The 17,922-nt window shown below is 37.4% G+C and overlaps 1 protein-coding gene across 2 annotated transcripts in view; it reads right to left on the bottom strand.

The window, feature by feature from the left end:
- Positions 1-17,922, bottom strand: part of Il1r1 (interleukin 1 receptor type 1) — an 84,561-nt gene that overhangs the window by 15,034 nt on the left and 51,605 nt on the right. For both annotated transcript variants that reach the window (XM_042695451.1, XM_042695450.1), the window contains exon 3: positions 11,487-11,550. In XM_042695451.1, the coding sequence (XP_042551385.1) occupies positions 11,487-11,544 (58 nt within the window). In that variant the 5' untranslated portion in view covers positions 11,545-11,550. The remainder of the gene's footprint in view (positions 1-11,486; positions 11,551-17,922) is intronic.

Raw genomic sequence — 17,922 nt, 5'->3', positions numbered from 1 at the left:
GCTTTAGTTTTCTACAAGTGATTAACCAATGTTGCCTGCACCATTTACTGAAGACTCTGTCATTCTTCCATTCTATTTTTAGCTCTCTTATCAAAGATTAGGAAGCTATAGGTCTGTGGGTTCATTTCTGGGTCTTCAGTTCTATTCCATTGGTCGTCAGGTCTGTTCTTGTGCCAGTACCAGGCTGTTTTGATTATTATGGCTTTGTAGTAGAGTTTGAAATTTGGTATTGATATTCCTTCAGCACTGTTCTTTCTGCTAAGGATTGTTTTTGCTATTTGGGTCTTTTATTGTTCCATATGAATTTTTCAGTTGCTCCTTCTATTTCATTGAAGAATGATATTGATACTGAATATTGATAAGTATCGCATTGAATTTGTAGATAGCCTTTGGCAGTATTGACATTTTCACCATGTTGATCCTCATAATCCAGGAGCATGGGAGTTTTTTCCCACTTCCTTATTTCTGCTTTAATTTCCTTTTTCAGGTTTTTAAAGTTTTCATTGTAGAGGCCCTTCACTTCATTAGTTAACTCCTAAGCATTTTATTTTTTGTGGGACTATTATAAAAGGAGTTGCTTTACTGAGTTCAGCCACTCTTTTCTCATTGTTGGCATGCAGAAAAGCCATTGATTTTTGAGGGCTAATTTTAGACCCTGCTACTTTGCCAAAGTTTTTGGATCAGCTCAATTTGGGAGTGGAGTCCATGGGTTCTTTAAATACAAGATTGTGTCATCTGCAAAAAGGGAGAGTTTTACTTCTTCTTTCCCTATTTAGATCCCCTTTATGTTTGCATCTTGTCTTATTGCTGTAGCTAGGCATTCTCATACTAAATTGAAGAGAAGTAAAGAGAGTGGACATTCTTGTCTTGTTCTTGAATTTAGAGGAAATGGCTTTAGCTTTTCACCATTAAGAGTAATGCTGGCTGTAGGTTTGTCATACACAGCCTTTATTATATTGAGGAATGTTCCATGGATTCCTAGTTTTTCCTGAGCTTCCATCATAAAGGGATTTTTGATCTTGTCAAATGCTTTTACTGAATCTATTGAGATAATCATGTGGCTCTTATCCTTGCTCTTATTGATTGATGAATTATATTGATTTGCGTATATTGAACCAGCTTTGCATCCCTAAAATGAATCCTGTTTAGCCATTGTGTATGATTTTTTTTATGAGTTGTTGAAGTCAATTGGCCAAAATTTTGTTGAGAAGTTTTGCATCGATGTTAATCAAAGAAAAGGGTCTATAGTTCTCTTTATTTGATGAGTCCCTGCCTGGTTTTAAGATGAGGGTTATGATGGCTTCATAGAAAGAGTTTGGTAGTCGACTTTCACTTTCAATTTCATTGAAGAGTTGGAAGAGTATTGGTGTGAGTTCTGCTTTAAAGGCCTTGTAGATTTCAGCTATAAATTCATCTGGTCCTTGGGTGGGAGGTCTTTTATTGTTGTTTGTATTTTGAGGCCTGATATGGGTCTGTTAAGTTGGTTTAATTCATATTGGTTTAGTTTGGGCATGTCAATATTTGCTAGAAATTCATCCGTTTCTTCCTGATTCTCAAGCTTATTAGCATAAAGGTTTGAGAAAGTATTCCCTTATAATGTTCTGAATCTTAGTTGTTTCTGTGGTGATGTTTCCAGTCTCATCTCTGAGTTTGTTTATTTGGTTGTGTTCTGTTCTTTTTCTGATAAGATTTGCTAAGGGTCTGTCAATTTTGTTAATTTTTTCAAAGAACCAACTCTTTATTTTGTTGATTCTTTCTATGTTTTCTTGGACTCTAATTCACTTAATTATGGTTTAATTTTAATCATTTGCTTTCATCTACTGTATTGGGGTTAGCTTGTGCTCTTTTACAAGGAGCTTCAGGTGCCTCATTAAATTGTTGGTTTCAGATCTGCAATTTGTTGATGTAAGAACTCAGAGCTGTAAACTTGCCTCTGAGTATTGCCTTTGCTGTGTCCCAGAGGAGCCGGTATTTTGTGTGTTCTTTTTCATTAAATATCATGAACATTTGAATTTCCTTTCTAATCTCTTCCATGACCCACTGCTGGTTCAACAGTGTGTTGTTCCTCCTCTATGTGTTACAGGACTTTCTTTGGTGGCTTTTGGTGTTAAGTTCTAATTTTATTCCCTTGTGGCCTGAGAGAATGCAGGGCATAATTTCAATGTTTCTGAGTTTGGGCAAATTTGCTTTATAACCTAAAATGTGGTCTATTTTGGAGAATATTCCATGTTCTGCTGAGAAGAATGTGTATTCTGATGTTGCTGGGTGAAATATTTGGTAGATGTCTGTTAAATCTAGTTGATCTATTCAGTTGTTTAGATCTGAGGTTTCTCTGTTGCGTTTTTGCCGGGTCAATCTATCCAGCATGGATAGTGTTGTGGTAAAGTCCCCAACAATTAATGTCTTTGGAGCTACGTGTGATTTTAGGCAAAGTAGTGTTTCTTGGGTAAATCTGAGTGCTCTATTGTTTGGTGAATAGATATTTAGAATTGTAATATCCTCCTGGAGGAGAGATCCCTTAATTAGTATATAGTGACCTTCTTTATGTCTTCTCCCTAATTTTAATTTGAAATCTATTTTAATCTGATATTAGGATTGCAACTCCTGCCTGCTTATGGGGGCCGTTTGTTTGGTAGATTTTATTCCAGCTTTGAAGGCAGCAAATAGAAGGATCTTGGTTTTTGATCCAACTAGACAGTGTTTTTCACTTAATTGTAGAGTTAAGTCCATAATATTGAGAGTTAAGACTGAGAGGTGTTTGGTAGTTCCTGCCATGTTATTCACTTTCTTGCAGGCTGTGCCAGCTGGGTTCTTCTTAGGATTCTTGGATTCTCTGTTTAGGGGCTTTTTTTTTTGCCTTTATCATGTTCTTGTTGGTTTTCTAGGACTCTTAATTCTTTATGTGGTAGAAAAATGAACACAACCGGGCGCCGGCAGCTCACACCTGTAATCTTAGCTACTCAGGAGGCTGAGATCTGAAGATCATGGTTCAAAGCCAGCCCAGGCAAGGAAAGTCTGTGAGACTCTTATCTCTAATAAACCACTAGAAAACTGGAAGTGTTGCTGTGGCTCAAGTGGTAGAGTGTTCACCTTGACCTGAAGAGCTGAGGGATAGCCCAGAGTTCAAGCCCCATGACCGACCAAAAAAAAAAGAAGAAGAAGAAAAAGAAAAGAAAAATGAACACATACCCTAGAGGCATCAAAGTGTAATATGAATTGCTATAGAAGTAATAAAAACAGAAAAAATGGAAGAACGATGGGTGGAAAACTTCAATATGGGTGAGATGATGCAGTCTTAAGGCCCAAAAGACACAATGAATCCCAAGTAAAAGAAACAAAATGGAAATTAGGCAAAACACTCAATAATCAAATTGTTAAAACAGAAAGAAAATCTTTTAAGCTGCCAGAGAAAACAGACACAATTTTTATAACACAACAAAGACAAACAATATGCAGCCTACTTTCTAAAAACAACACAAGTCAGTGAGAGAAGCAAAGGAAACAAACAAAATCACAAGCTAAAACTCTACATCCATTGAAAAAGGTGAAGGGAAATGTGCTTGCTGATTTATAAAGGCTTTAGAAAGTAATCTAATCACCAGTAGACTTATACTCCTAGAAAAGATGCAGGAAATCCTTCAGAAAGAAGGAAAAGATCATCAGATAAAAGTCAATTTAGATCAAAGAATGAGAAATAAAAATGTTAACTACATAGGTAGTTATTTAAGCCTCTTTAAAGGAAACTAAATGTTTAAAGTAATACACACTTTACATGTTTGATTATTGAGTGTTTTGCATAATTTCCTTTGTGTTTCCTTCACTTGGGATTCATTGTGTCTTTTGGGTCTTAATATTGCATCAACTCACCCATATTGAAGTTTTCCATCCCTAGTTCTTCCATTTTTTTCATGTAATACGTTTGCACCAGGTAAAGATGTAAGGAATAAATACACTGCAAGAGTCAGACACCATTCACTCATGCCTGTAATCCTAGCTACTCTGGAGACTGAGCTTTGAGTATCGAGGTCCAAAGGCAGCCAGGGTAGGAAAGTCCATGAGACTCTCATCTCTAATTAATACCCAGAAAGACCAGTAGTGGAGCTGTAGCTCAAGTAATAGAGCACTAAACTTGAACAAAAAGGAGCTCAGGGACAATGCCCAGGCCCAGAGTTCAAGCCCTAGGACCTGCAAAAAACAACAACAAATTAAACAAGACAAAAGAAGCAAACACTGCAAAGTTCAAGAAAGGAAACATGGATACAAATTATATCAGATATTTTATATGCTAGGAGAAACTATGTAGTATCCCAGAAGAAAAACAATGATAACTTAAAGATGAGTATCTATGTCGTAGAGCAATAATGTCAAAACGCATAGAATAATAATTGTGATTTAATAAGGCAACTCTGATGGCAACATAAGTCATTAAAATCCTCAATTTAAAGGGCAGAAAAAAAGGACAAATAGCAGGACTGATGGATAAATAGATAACAAAACAACCAAATCTTAGCACTAAGCCCAAGTATATTTGTCATAACATTACAGTGTAAATAATCTAACTGCCGTTTCTGAAAGGCAGAAATGATCAGATTGCTTAAAAAGCCAACTCCATGGCATCTAACATATACATACATATACACAGTTATAAACTGAAAAAAGGTATATCATGCTAACACAAATCAAAAGAAAGCCTGTGCTCGATACCTGTGTTGTAATCTGTACACAAACTAAAACATCATGTTGCATGCCATAAACACAGGCAATTTACTTATTACCAATACTTAATAAAAATAAATAAGGCTGAATACTGGTGTCTCAAACCTGTAATCCTAGCTAGCCAGAGAATTGAGATCTGAGGATCAAACCACAGACAAGAAAGTCTGTGAGAGTCTCATCTCCAATTAAGCACCAAAATGCTGGAGTGGAGCTTTGGCTCAAGTGGTAGAGTGCCAGCCTTGAGCAAAAAAGCTAAAGGATAGTGCCCAAACCCTGAGTTCATCTCCAGTACTAGCATAAAAATAAATAAATAAATAAATAGCTTGAGTGACTTATTATATTAAAGAATATTATGAGAGCAAGTAGTCATTTCATAATGAAGAAGTCACTCATCAAAAGGAATACAACAGCACTGTTGATACTTATATCAACAATGCTTAGGAATACATGAGACAAAACTGCAAGAACTAGAGAAAAGTGTAATTTCAATCAAATATTTCCAAACCCACTCACAAAGATTCATAGTACAGTTGATAATACTGTGAAGAAGAATACAACAATGAAACCCATTGACATTACTTTAAGAAGATGATAAGGGGTTACAAGATCTTGTTGGGAGAAAGGAAAGAGATTGGAAAACATTCCTACATGTGTAAAAATGTTACAGTGAATACCTCCCCATACAACTAATATATGCTATTTTTAATTTTTTTTAATTTTACATAGAAATATAATGATACAGAAGCATTCAGCCAGTTTGGTGGAATTGAGATTAAGAGAAAAATTTTACCCAACAATAGTAAGATATACATTCTAAGAAGGCTTTAAAGGAAGTGAAGCTGTGGCTTAGGTGGTACAGCACCAGCCTTGAGTAAATACACTAAGTGGTAGTGCCCAAGCCATGGCTCAAACCTCAGTACTGTACTGGCACACACACACACACACACACACACACACACACACAAACACATACACACACATACACTTACACAATAATAGTAACAATAATATAAAGAACCCTTTAAAATTTTACTGTAATATCTATATCCTTTCCTATAATCCGGGATTCAATAAATTTATAATGATTCAAGAAGAAATTAGAAATCTGTAACAAGATATTTGAGAATCCTCATGCATTTGAAAACTATACATTTCTAAATAAACCACGAGTCAAATAAGGACCTAAAAGGAAGATCAGAAAGCACTATTACCTGAATGGTAAAGAAAACACACATCAAATGGTAAAGAAAAAAACATAAAAACTTTACAATTAAATTAAAAATAAAATAGGAGTACTAGATACTTTTTAAAAAATACACATATGTGACATACCACAAAAGCAGTGCTTGAAGAGGAAGTGATACACACCAAATTCTTATAAAAGGAAAAGAAAACATTTCAAATTGATAATGATTTTATATTAGGAAACTAGGAAAGGTAGAAAAAATTAAAGGAGACAGTAAGCAGAATGAAGATGCAGAGAGGCCAATGTCATTGAGAGAGTTTTTTAAAAACTACATTTCCAGAAAGGAGTGCTCCCCATCACAGACAGGTTGGTTAGGAGAGGGCAGAAAGCCTAAGCCAGAGCAATGTTTTTGGAGGAACAGGTGGTTGGGGGACCCCCATAGAAAAGCCAGAGTTTGGGCAGAGAAGCTGTCCTAGTTGTTGGGTACCTGGCTTTGGACTGATTTACAGAAAGAGTGATACAGGTTTAGTGCATTGGGTAAAGAGATGGGTTAGGGACGCAGACCTGGATCAAGCAGTATTCTCATGGACAGCATGTTCTATGCAAACTATCTACAACTTAAGGATTACTCAGCCCTTAGCCTGCATCTTTCCTCAATTCAAAGAGCTTCCTAAAATGTGAGACATTATAAGGTACAAAAATATCTTAATAAAATAGCACTTAATGTAGATTAAAGAAGAAATTAATGCAATAAGAAACAGAAGAATAATATAGAAAAACCAAAGATATCAGAAGCTAGTTCCAATAAAACTGATAAATCCACAGCTTATACAATCAAGAAAAAGAAGTAATATTTCTCACTTGTGAAAACTTTATGCCAATAAATTCAGAAACGTAAATAGGATGGGAGAATTTTTTGAAAGACACAGACACAGCTCTTTCAAAATGAAGTAGTCTGAATTCCCTTGTGTTTATTAAGGAACTTGAATTGTAGTTAAAACATTATAGCAAAATACATTTCAAGCCTATTTGGAGGGATTTGCTGATATATCCCACCACATGTGTTAAAGAAATAATTTCAATTTTACACAAATTCTCATTCCTCAAGAGCAATATTATTCTGATACCAAAACTGAAACTATTATAAGAAAATCACAAACCAATCTCCATCATAAGCACACATGCAAAATGTCATTGTAATATTTTAACAAATTGTATTCTACAATATGTAACCGAAAACATCATGCATGATGAACTTAGCTATATCATAGAAATTCAAAGTTGGGTCATCAAAAAAATAACAATCAATGCAATTGCACATGTGAAGAAAACTGCATAACAATCTCAACAGATATAACTAGAAGGAATCAGCCTGAGCATCAAGAAGGACACTATCACATGAGTCAGATCAGACACAGAATGAGGTACCTGCTCTAATGATTGTTTGTTTGTACTGTACTGGTATCAAGATTGAAAAGAAAGTCAAATGTTTTTCATTCGCCAACATTATTATCTATGATGAAAACGATGTCAAAATTACAAAAGACATACAAAATATTAGTAAATTGTGGAGTACAATAGAAATATGCAAAATTAAATGTTTTATTTGTAAGACATTTTAAAACTAATTTAAAAATGTACAATCGCAACAAAAAGGCATCAATAATTAAGGATTAAAAAACTGAAAGGACACCAAAATGGTAGAGTGACAGTCTTCACAATCATTCCTCCATAAAAGCAGCAAAAAAGACTAGCAAATTTTTTTTGAAATCAAAGAGAGCAATCAGAAGATCAGTTATTTCGAAAACAAACAAAACTTTCTGCTGACTGCTTCTATTCATACTGCACCAAATCAAAGTAGCACAGTAGGGTTTGTGACTTTCTAAATTAAACTCCTCCCATTTCCTGTCTCTCAGCTCCAGGATAGTCTTGAAATAGAACAGCCTTGAAGAATCAGATAAGTTTAAAACATTTCATAAAGTAGCATTTCCAGAGCACTGCCACTTTTCTACCCACCTGATAGCTCCCAGAAATTACATTCATAGAATGGTGGTGTTATTGACCTGATTTGGTACACCACAGGAAAAGCTCTATCCCAGGTTGTCTGTTGAAGAAACTCAGTGCCAAATGTTTAATATGACAGCACCCCAAGGCTCCAATACCAGTTGGAACAAATAAGAACAGTAGCCCATAGGGGAATCTGAAAATCACTGACACATTCCTAGGGAACAAGGAAGAGCACACATACATGCAGGGATGTTCTCATCCCTGGCAAGAGCAGAAAATGCACCAATTTCCCACCTCTGAACAACTGTGAGGTCACACACAAGCAGGAAATGAAGGCTAAGGCAAAGTTATAAATAGTCTAACTGCTGAAGGTCCAAACACAAATAGGAGGCCCTTAGCAAATAGTACAAAATAAATTCAGTAAGAAATTTAAGGAAATATTTAGCCAATCCTTAGTTGACCACTAAGTTAATCAAGTAATCACTTCAGTGACCCCAGAGTTCAGGAAATATTGGGGATTAGTACAGGAAATCCATTAAACAAGTGAACAGAAGCAACAACTACACAATTCAGAAATCAGCAATGCAACTAAAATGTTTGCAAATCAACAAAGTACTACAAAACATAGAAAGTATGTCTCATATACAGGAGGGAAAAAGATTGCCAGTAAAAATGGTTCAAGAGGAATACAGATAGTAGATTTTCTAGATAAAGACTGAAACATCTATAAATATGTCCAACCTACTGAAAAACTATTTGTAAAGAATTAAAGCAATAGCACCTTTATTTCAATTGCCAAAAACTAAAAATAGCCACAATATCCATCAATGGATAAACAAAGGTGATATGTTCATAAAATGTATTACTACTAACAAAATAAGTCAAGTATTATTAGGTAAAATGACATGAATAAATCACAAAATTAACAGTGAATCAGACCCCTCCCCTCCCAAAGAGCTCATATTGCACAATGATTTAAAATTCTAGAGGACACAAACTACAAAGATTGGAAGCAAATCAGTGATGCCTAGAGATGAGGAGAGATGGAAAAGAAGGATGGTCAAGGGTTTGAAAGAATTGGGCAGTGCAGCTCACACGTGTAATCCTAGCTACTCAGGTGGTTAAGATCTGAGGATCTAGGTTTGAAACCATCTGAAACAGGTGAATCCAAGAGACTTACCATAAATTAACCAACAAAACCCAGAAGTGGCTCAGATCTGAAAGAAACTAGAGTATCTTGATTATGATTTTGGTTTTAGGATTGTAGATTCATGTGGACACCGTAAACTCTACACCTGACAATGTGTGCTTTATTCTATTCAGTTATCCCTCAAAACCGTTACAAATAGCACTGAAATAAGAGTGGTACCTGGTCAGAATGAGGACTCCTAAATATTTAATTACTAGGAATAGCAATAACAATAGCAGAGATAAAGGAGTAGCTATTAAAGTACCCAACTAGACATGTTTTCTAGTTATCTGAGCTTACCTCACTCTACTGAAATATTTCTGACAAAGGATGCTCCATGACTTTTACATTGTTAAATCAAATAATCAGTTCTCAGACAGATCTCACTAGACCTATCTGTATTTAACACGTCCATATTATCATTCTCCAATCTTAAGACACTTTTTACACTTGTAGTACAAGATATTCACCTGAGCTGGGCGCAGGTGGCTCACGCCTGTAATCCTAGCTACTCAGGAGTCTAAGATCTGAGGATCATTGTTCAAAGCCAGCTCTGGCAGCAGTCTGTGAGATTCTTATCTTCAATAAACCACTCACAAAACTGGAAGTGACGCTGTGGCTCAAGTGGTAGAGTGCTTGCTTTGAGCTGAAGAGCTGGGGGATAGTGCCCAGGCCCAGAGTTCAAGGCCCACGACCGACAGAAAAAAAAAAGATATTCACCTGATGCTCCTACATCCCAGACCAGGCTTTTATCAGCTAATGGAAGCTTGACTCACATCCTTGGAAGGACTCAGCACTCATCCTTGACAGTATCTTTTCTTAGTCACACTCAGTGATCTCTTTCAGTCTCATAGTTCCCAAATCAGCAGTTTGCTGAGGTGTCCTGTTTTCTACCTCCAACTCAGACCAGAGTCAGTCTTCATGCTGCCTTAACAATATCATCATTTAGACACACAAGGGACAGCTGAATCTAACATGCCCTTCCCTCCCACCTTGCATCCAATCATCTGCAAATCCCTGTTGTCTCTGTACTCAATAAATCCAAAAATCAACGCTCATTTCTCTCTGCCACCCTTGTGAAGGAGGAAAGCCAGCATCATAGCCTGTAGAAAATGGCACCATGGTGACTTGCCTGGATTTTCCCATTGCAATCTTACATGGCACCTTTCTGTCTTTGCCTCACTAGCACTTGTTCTCAAAATAGGATTAGGAGAAACTTGTTAAAATGGAAGTCAGATCTTGTTTTGAAGAGAGGTTATTTGGTTGATGGGGGATGGTGGAGGGATCTTACGGAACATTCAAATTCCTTACTTCAGTCAGATTTACTGGTCAATCCCTCTACCATCCCCATATTAATCGAACAGACTCATCTCTTACAACTTCTCTCATCTGTCACATTGCTAAGTATCTTATTTCCTGTCATTTGTACTGCTAGTCTTAGGGCCTCTTCATATGCTGGATATTTCTACCCCCAACCTGCTGTCTGGAGAACCCCCTCCTTAATCTCGTTATAGTTCAAGCCAAAAAGCTTCTGAGTGACACCTTTCTTGGCCCTATAACCAAAAATCTAACTTTCTGTCTCCTCCAACCCCAAAAATGACATTTTTCCTTCCCATTTTTTTCTTCTAGTGCTTATCCACATAATATAATTACTTAGTTAATGTATTTTCTCTCATATGGGAAGACATTTCTAAGAGATGATCTCTTTCCTACTTGCAGGCAGATATTTCTATCTACATTATTTCCTGCTGTATCTCCAACATCTGGCATATAGTAAGTACCAACTAAATGTACAGTAAAGAATGGGGGGGGAGAAAATCAATAGAAAAGGAAAATAATTGTTTCTGGTTGCAGGTTTCTGGTTTAGGGTTCATAAAGACTGCTTTACCTTCCTCCAAACAAAACCTGAATTTCCTTCTCAGTCCAATCAGCAGTAAAGTAGTAAGAAGCCCAGACTAGACACTAGAAATATAGACCTGCATGCTAGCCCCAAACTAAGCCACCCAAGCCTAGGTCCTTCCCCTCCCTGGCCTCAGTTTCCCAATGTCAGTGAGAGCAGGAGAAGCCAGATATTGAAGAGAACTTCAAGCTACATAGTTCAAGGAACGGAAGACTCTGTGTCTTGGGACTCAATAGGAAATGTTAAAAAAAGGTATAGCATGTATTCTGATTCATAGTTTTTCTAAGCAGACAAGCACAGGAGGAAGTAGGGAGGTTTAGTTTTATTTTATTGTCCTTAAGTAACTATCCAAAGGGGTTTCACTTCAGCAAGTCAGTTCATGAATACATCTTGACCAAAGTCACCTCTTGCATCCTTCTCTTCCATCTCTCCCAACCTCACCCATCCATCCCCTCCATTGACCTAGTTAGAAGAAAATTTTAACTTACCAGCCTCCAAAGAAATCAGTGGAATTATGAAGCAAGCAAGGCTGAGTAACACTTTCATATTCTCCTGAAGAAGTGGAAGGATGAAAGAGAGAAACATGTTACTATTCTAGCAAGTCTCTAAAGGCAGACACTGACAGCCCATCTGTACCCATGCTCACTCTGATGGAATAGCCCTGCATTATCGAGTTAATGATGCTGGGCTTCTAGTTAGAAAATGGGAAGGGAGGGTAAAGATTGTTTAACGGCATTGCAGACAAACTTTAACAACTTAAGATTTAAATCCCAGTATAAACTGAGTCTTGCATCCTTTTTAAATTCTTCCAAAATCAAGTCTACATCCAAAGTAGACTGTATCAGATTTTTACTATATCTGGAAAAATGAATCTTACTGAACATGTACAGGCATTTTCTTGCCATTACTCCCTAGACAATACAACAGAACAACTATTTACATAGAATGTATATGGTTTTTGGTCTTATAATTCATCTAGAGATCATTTACATGGGACTATGTACATAGGTTAAATGGAAATCCCACACCACCTTTTACAGGGGGCTTGAACATCCATAGATCTGTTATCCATAGGATTCTGGAACCAATCACCCACAAATATTAGGAAAAAACTGTCCGCTAGACCCAAATGAGCTTCCTCTGCTTCTGTGGAATTTCTGCCTATATCACTGGCATGAGCCATGCTACTAGGACCCACCTGCCAAAGTCATCCCCTACTGCAGGCCAACTACGAAGCCATGCCTTCATTTTATAGTGGGAGATATTAAATTGCCTGTACAATATAATGTAATTATATTAGAGGGATGTGTCAAGATTGACTTTTAAAAATGTTTAATATCTTAAAATTAGGTTGATGCTTATGTATTTTCCCTTCTCTGTTTTTTTTTTACTTCCCCAAAAGTTCTATAATGAACGTGTATGACTCTTTTCACAATGGAAATCAGAAAAAAAAAAAAACTCCAGTGTTCTCCCCTGTGCTGGTTTTGAAGGTCACACCAACATATAATGGTTGGTGACTGGGCTACATATTAAAGAGGTCCTGATAATTACTTAAATGACACATATATGACAGGCATGGAGCGTAACCAGATCAGGCACTTGCCTAAAATACCAATTCCAGAAGGAGAACTCACCCACTTCCTTATCTACAAAATGAAGTCACTACAGTAGTAGCAAACACAAAAGAGAAAAAAACTGCTTTTATTTTGCTTGCCTTTCTAAACATCTCATACCTAAATGAAGTTAATGTACATTGTTGCTTTTTTATGTCTCTGAACCTTCCTCTTTGGGGATCTTACAGTGACACGCAGTAAGTTCCAGTCTTATAGCTCTTATATTGTGCTTTTGCACAAATTCACTCACGGCCTGTAAGCACCTGACCTTTAATAGGCTGCAAAAAGCTAGACTCTCTCTTGCCCCACTAAACGCATTCGTAACCCCTAGGTGTTCCCCCACACACACCCTTAATGACAGGTATAGGCTATTTCTAAAGCTACTAGATGTGATCCAAAAGAAATAAAGACCTAGCATCCTGAGGGCTCCACCACCTCTGGCCTCTGTCTCCCCAGACCTAAGCAGTCTGTTTCCTTAGATCACCAAACCCCATTCAGTCCCAGCCATGGCTGGTACATCACAGCTCAACGTATCTCAGGCTCTTGCATGGACTCATGACAGCAACAGGTTCCTTATCAATCCCCCCCAACACCTATGGATATATGTCTTCTAATTCATCTAGAAAGCTGGTATTCATCAAATAAACTGCTCAAAAAAGTGTTTTTTGAGCAGGAGAAGGCCCAGCTCTCTAGAACAGTATGTGGGGCCTTTGTGCTAGGCCCTGGCTTACCTCTCTAGACACTCTCCTGCCCAGAGCACGCCAGAGTTCAGCCCTCACTTCCCCATGTGCTCCAACCTCAGTCTCATTCCCTCCATCTTTCACCTGCTTCTGTCATACTCTATCAGGTCTCAGTCCCCAGCTTTCCATCAGCCCTTACCCAGGGACTTCCATTCCCTGAGCCTAGCTTTCTCCTCTGGGTCTCCTAGCAAACTGTATGCCTACCATGGCCCTAAGAACTGTCCTACACTGACCCCAGGACAGGAAACCTCAGAGGATTGAAACCAAGGCTTTCTTATCTCTGTCCTCAGAGCATCTAGTACTGAACTTGAACTCTAGAAGCCCTTAGGAAAGTCCCATGGAATGAATCAACTCAATGAACAAAAGAAATAGTTATACTTTCCACTCAACGTCGGGGCTATTGGACCCAATAGACAACCAGAGCAAACTTGTTTGTGTGTGTGTGTATGTGTGTGTGTGTGTGTGTGTGTGTGTGTGTGTGTGTCTTCCTGAATAATAACTAGTATAACAGGTGTGAACCACCATCAGTCAGCCACATCATTCTTTGCTCAAAGTCTGCTTCTTAATTTTCACAAATTAAATTTGATTATTTTCTTATCTGTAGCTGTAAGTATATGCCAACAAAATATTTTAACTAAGACTGTTGTCTTAGTTAATCTTCAGATTCACATGATCATTTGAAAACTAGTTGGGAAGATGTTCTATTTTTATTTATTTTTCTATTATTTTATTGTAAAGATGATGTACAGAGAGGTTAGTTACATAAGAATGATAGTGAGTACATTTTTTGGAACAGTGTTATCTGCTCCCTCATTTCCACTTCCCTCCCCCAACACCCCTCCCCCAAGTGGTAAAGTTCATTTCCACATTGTGTCTAGTATCACTGATGCATTGGTTCACCCTTGTCCCACCATTTTTGTGATTCCCCTTCCCTTCCTCAAATCATTTAAAATTATATGCACGAGAAAGCGTACAGAAATTTTAAAAAGCGCGGGTGCCGGTGGCTCATGCCTGTAATCCTAGCCACTCAGGAGGCTCAGATCTGAGGATCACCGTTCAAAGCCAGCCCAGGCAGGAAAGTCCAAAAGACTCTTTCTCCAATAAACCACTAGAAAACCAGAAGTGGCGCTGTGGTTCAAGCAGTAGAGTGCTCGCCTTGAGCTGAAGAGCACAAGGACAGTGCCCAAGCCCAGAGTTCAAGCCCCATGATCGACCAAAAAAAAAGAAAAGAAACAAAAAAAGTGACAACAGGGAATAAACCAAAGGGAAAAGAAAGAAAGAGAAAAGAAGTAATTGCAAACAGTGCACTACAAAAACCTCTTGCTTCCATTTCTTGGAGTTCATTTCGATAAGCTTCATTTTATATGGTCATAGGCACATGGCTATTGAGCTATTGTGATCTTTTGCTAAGAATATCCTAAACATATTCTAGTTATTACAAATGAGGGAAACCATGCATCATATGTTTCTTTGGGTCTAGCTTACTTCACTTAATATAATTTTTTTCCCAATCATTCCATTTCCTTATGAATAAGACAAGGTCATTCTTTCTGATGGAAGCACAGAATTCCATTGTGTATATATACCAGATTTTCCTGATCCATTCGTCTACTGGGTTGATTCCATATCTTAGCTAGGGTTAAAAAAAAATGCTGCAATAAACATGGTTACACTGGTAGCTTTGCTGTGGCCTTGTTTGTGATCATTTGGGGAAATTCCCAAGAATAGGATTGCTGGGTCATAGGGGAACTCTATGTTTAAGTCTTTTGAGGAAACTTCATATTGCTTTCCAGAGTGGTTGAACAAGTTTACATTCTCACTAACAGTGTAGTAGCATTTTCTTTTGGCCACTTCCCCACCAAAGCAACTGTTATTATCAGTTTTCTTGATAATAGCCATTCTAACTGAGGTGTAGTCTCAACGTTGCTTTGATTTTCATTTCTTTTATGGCCAAAATTGTTAAACATTTCTTCATGTGATTCTTGGCCATTCTTATTTCTTCTATGAACAAGTTTCTCTTTAAGACATTGGCCCACATTAGAATTGTTTCTTCAAGGATTTGTTTTTGAACTTTAAAAATATTTTAGATATGAAGCCCTTGTCTGGTACATAGCTACTATTCTTCTCCCAATCTGTGGGCTTTCTATTTATCTTGCTAGCTATGTCTTTTGACTTGCAGAAACTCTGCAGTTAAATGTAATCTGATTTATCCAGCCTTTCTTTGATTTGTTGTGTTTTTGGATCTTAATTTACAAAGTTTTAACCTGTGCCAAGGAGCCCTAGAGTTTCCCCTATCCCTTCCTATAATATTTTCAGAGTATCTGGTCTTACATTGAGGTCTTTGATCCATTTGGAATTGATTCTGGTACAGGGTGATATATAAGGATCTACTTCAGTTGTCAACACATGTATAGCCAATTCTGCTAGTGTTGAACAGGCTGTCTTTCTTCTATCCTGTGTTTTTGGGTCCCTCATCAAAGATTAGGTATCCATAGGCCTGTAGGTTCGTTTCTGGGTCTTCAATTACTCTGTTCCATTGGTCTCAGGCCTGTTCCTGTGCCAGTACCAAGCTGTTTTTAAAACAACAGCTTTATAATAGAGTTTGAAGTTTGGTATTGATATTCCCTCCAGAACTGTTCTTCCTTCTAAGGCCTGTTTATGCTATTTGGGGTCTTCTATTATTCCACGTGAATTTTTCGATTGTTTCTTCTATTTCATTAAAGAATGTTGTTGAGATATTCATGGGTATTGCATTGAATTTGTAGCTAGCCTTTTTCAGTATTGCCATTTTCACAATGTTAATCCTCCTAATCCAGGAGCATGGGAGGGTTTTCCACTTCCTTAAGTCTGCTTTAATTTCCTTTTTCAGATTTTTAGTTTCCATGATAGAGGTCCTTCTTTGGTTAAGTTAATAACTAGGTATTTTTTAGTATATTACAAAAGGAGTTGCTTTCTTGATTTCAGCCTCACTCTTATCATTGCTGGGACACAGAAAAGCCATTAATTATATCCTACTACTTTGCCAAAGTTTTGGATCACCACAAGTAACTTGGGAGAGAAGTCTATTGGGTTCTTTAAATAAAGGATCATGTCATCTGCAAAGAAGGAGAGTTTTAGTTCTTCTTTCTCTATTTGTATCCCTTATTTGTTTGTCTCTTGCCTTATTCTGGCTAGGCATTCCAGTACTATATATATATGAGGAGTGGAGACAGTGGACATCCTTGTCTCATTCTATACCATATTATGTATACCTTTATTATATTGGGGAATGTTCCATGGTTTCTTAACTTTTCCAGAGTGAAGATGTTCTATTTAAGAAATTATATTAAAAGGCATAAAAATGTTACATTTTTTAAAACAAACACTAGAGCAGGGGAGGAGATTTTCTGAGCTTGTCAGATACACCCATTCATATTCCTCACTTTATGCCTAAGCCTGCCTCAAGTCTTCAAGAAAAACCACATTCCTTAAATATCCTATAAATCTGACACTTGATTCACATAAATTGGCCATCCCCCAAATCACTCTAAGCTAGTAGTATCATTAGTACCTACCTTAAACTCTATTTAGATTATTAAATATGAGAGAAGTCATTGGAACCTGTAGCCTGGCTAATTGCTCTTTCTCTGATGCATGAAGATGTGTTTCAAGTCTTTCTAACAGGAAGGAAAGAAAAAGGTGAAATGCTTCCAGATTGCCTGGCCACTCACCTGGGGTGATCAACAACTCACATGAGGAAATAAATCAGATGAACACTCCTGGCTGTCAGTTCACTTAGGTACAAGATTGGGCTTGTTTGGTTACTAGGTCAGAAGAAAGGGAAGATGCCAGACAGGCTTTTATAGAATGTATGTCAAGGTATAATTCTGAATTAATTGTAGACACATGAGCCTTAATCATTGTGTGGCTGTGGCTGATAGTGTCCACCACCAGGCAGTGTGATCTTGGACATGTCTCCTCCATGGGTCTCAATTTGTTCATCTGCACAGGTGAGCACTGGGGCAAGTGGTCTCAAAACACTTCCTGTTTTAATGGTTTAAAAAAAAATCACAGGTAACAGGTTTTACTTCTGCCCCAAAACTACTCTGGAAAAAAAAATCAGCAGTGGAAGTAGCTATTTCCTCTAAGATCTTTCTGATTCCACATCTGTGTCCAGGTCCCAGAGGCAGAATCAGTACTGAACTGGGAAAGGGCTGTTACCCAGTTATATGACATAAGGGAGCCTGGACATCAGAGGGAAAGAAGGTAAATAATGCACTCAATTTGGAGGTGGAAGGGAGGCATAGCAATGGAGGACAAAGTGTGAACAAATGCAGCAGTGGTTCTCAGTAGACACTACGTTGAAATTGAACTATACAACTTGTGAGCTGGGATAGGAGAGAAAAACTAGGCAAAAACAAAGAAAAGGGTGGCAAAAAGAAATGTATTCATTACCTTATTTATGAAATGGTAACCCTCTGTACATCACCTTTATAATAACAATTTTTTTTAATGAAAAAGAAAGAAAAAACATTTGAGTCCTTATCTTGGGGTTCATTTTGCCTAACATCAACTTATCTGACTGTTTCTGC

The sequence above is a fragment of the Dipodomys spectabilis genome, unplaced genomic scaffold (genome assembly GCF_019054845.1).
Source record: "Dipodomys spectabilis isolate Male_0828 unplaced genomic scaffold, ASM1905484v1 ptg000187l, whole genome shotgun sequence".
NCBI lineage: Eukaryota > Metazoa > Chordata > Mammalia > Rodentia > Heteromyidae > Dipodomys > Dipodomys spectabilis.
The sequence above is the reverse complement of the archived record's forward strand: the minus strand, read 5'-3'. Positions and strand labels throughout refer to the sequence as shown.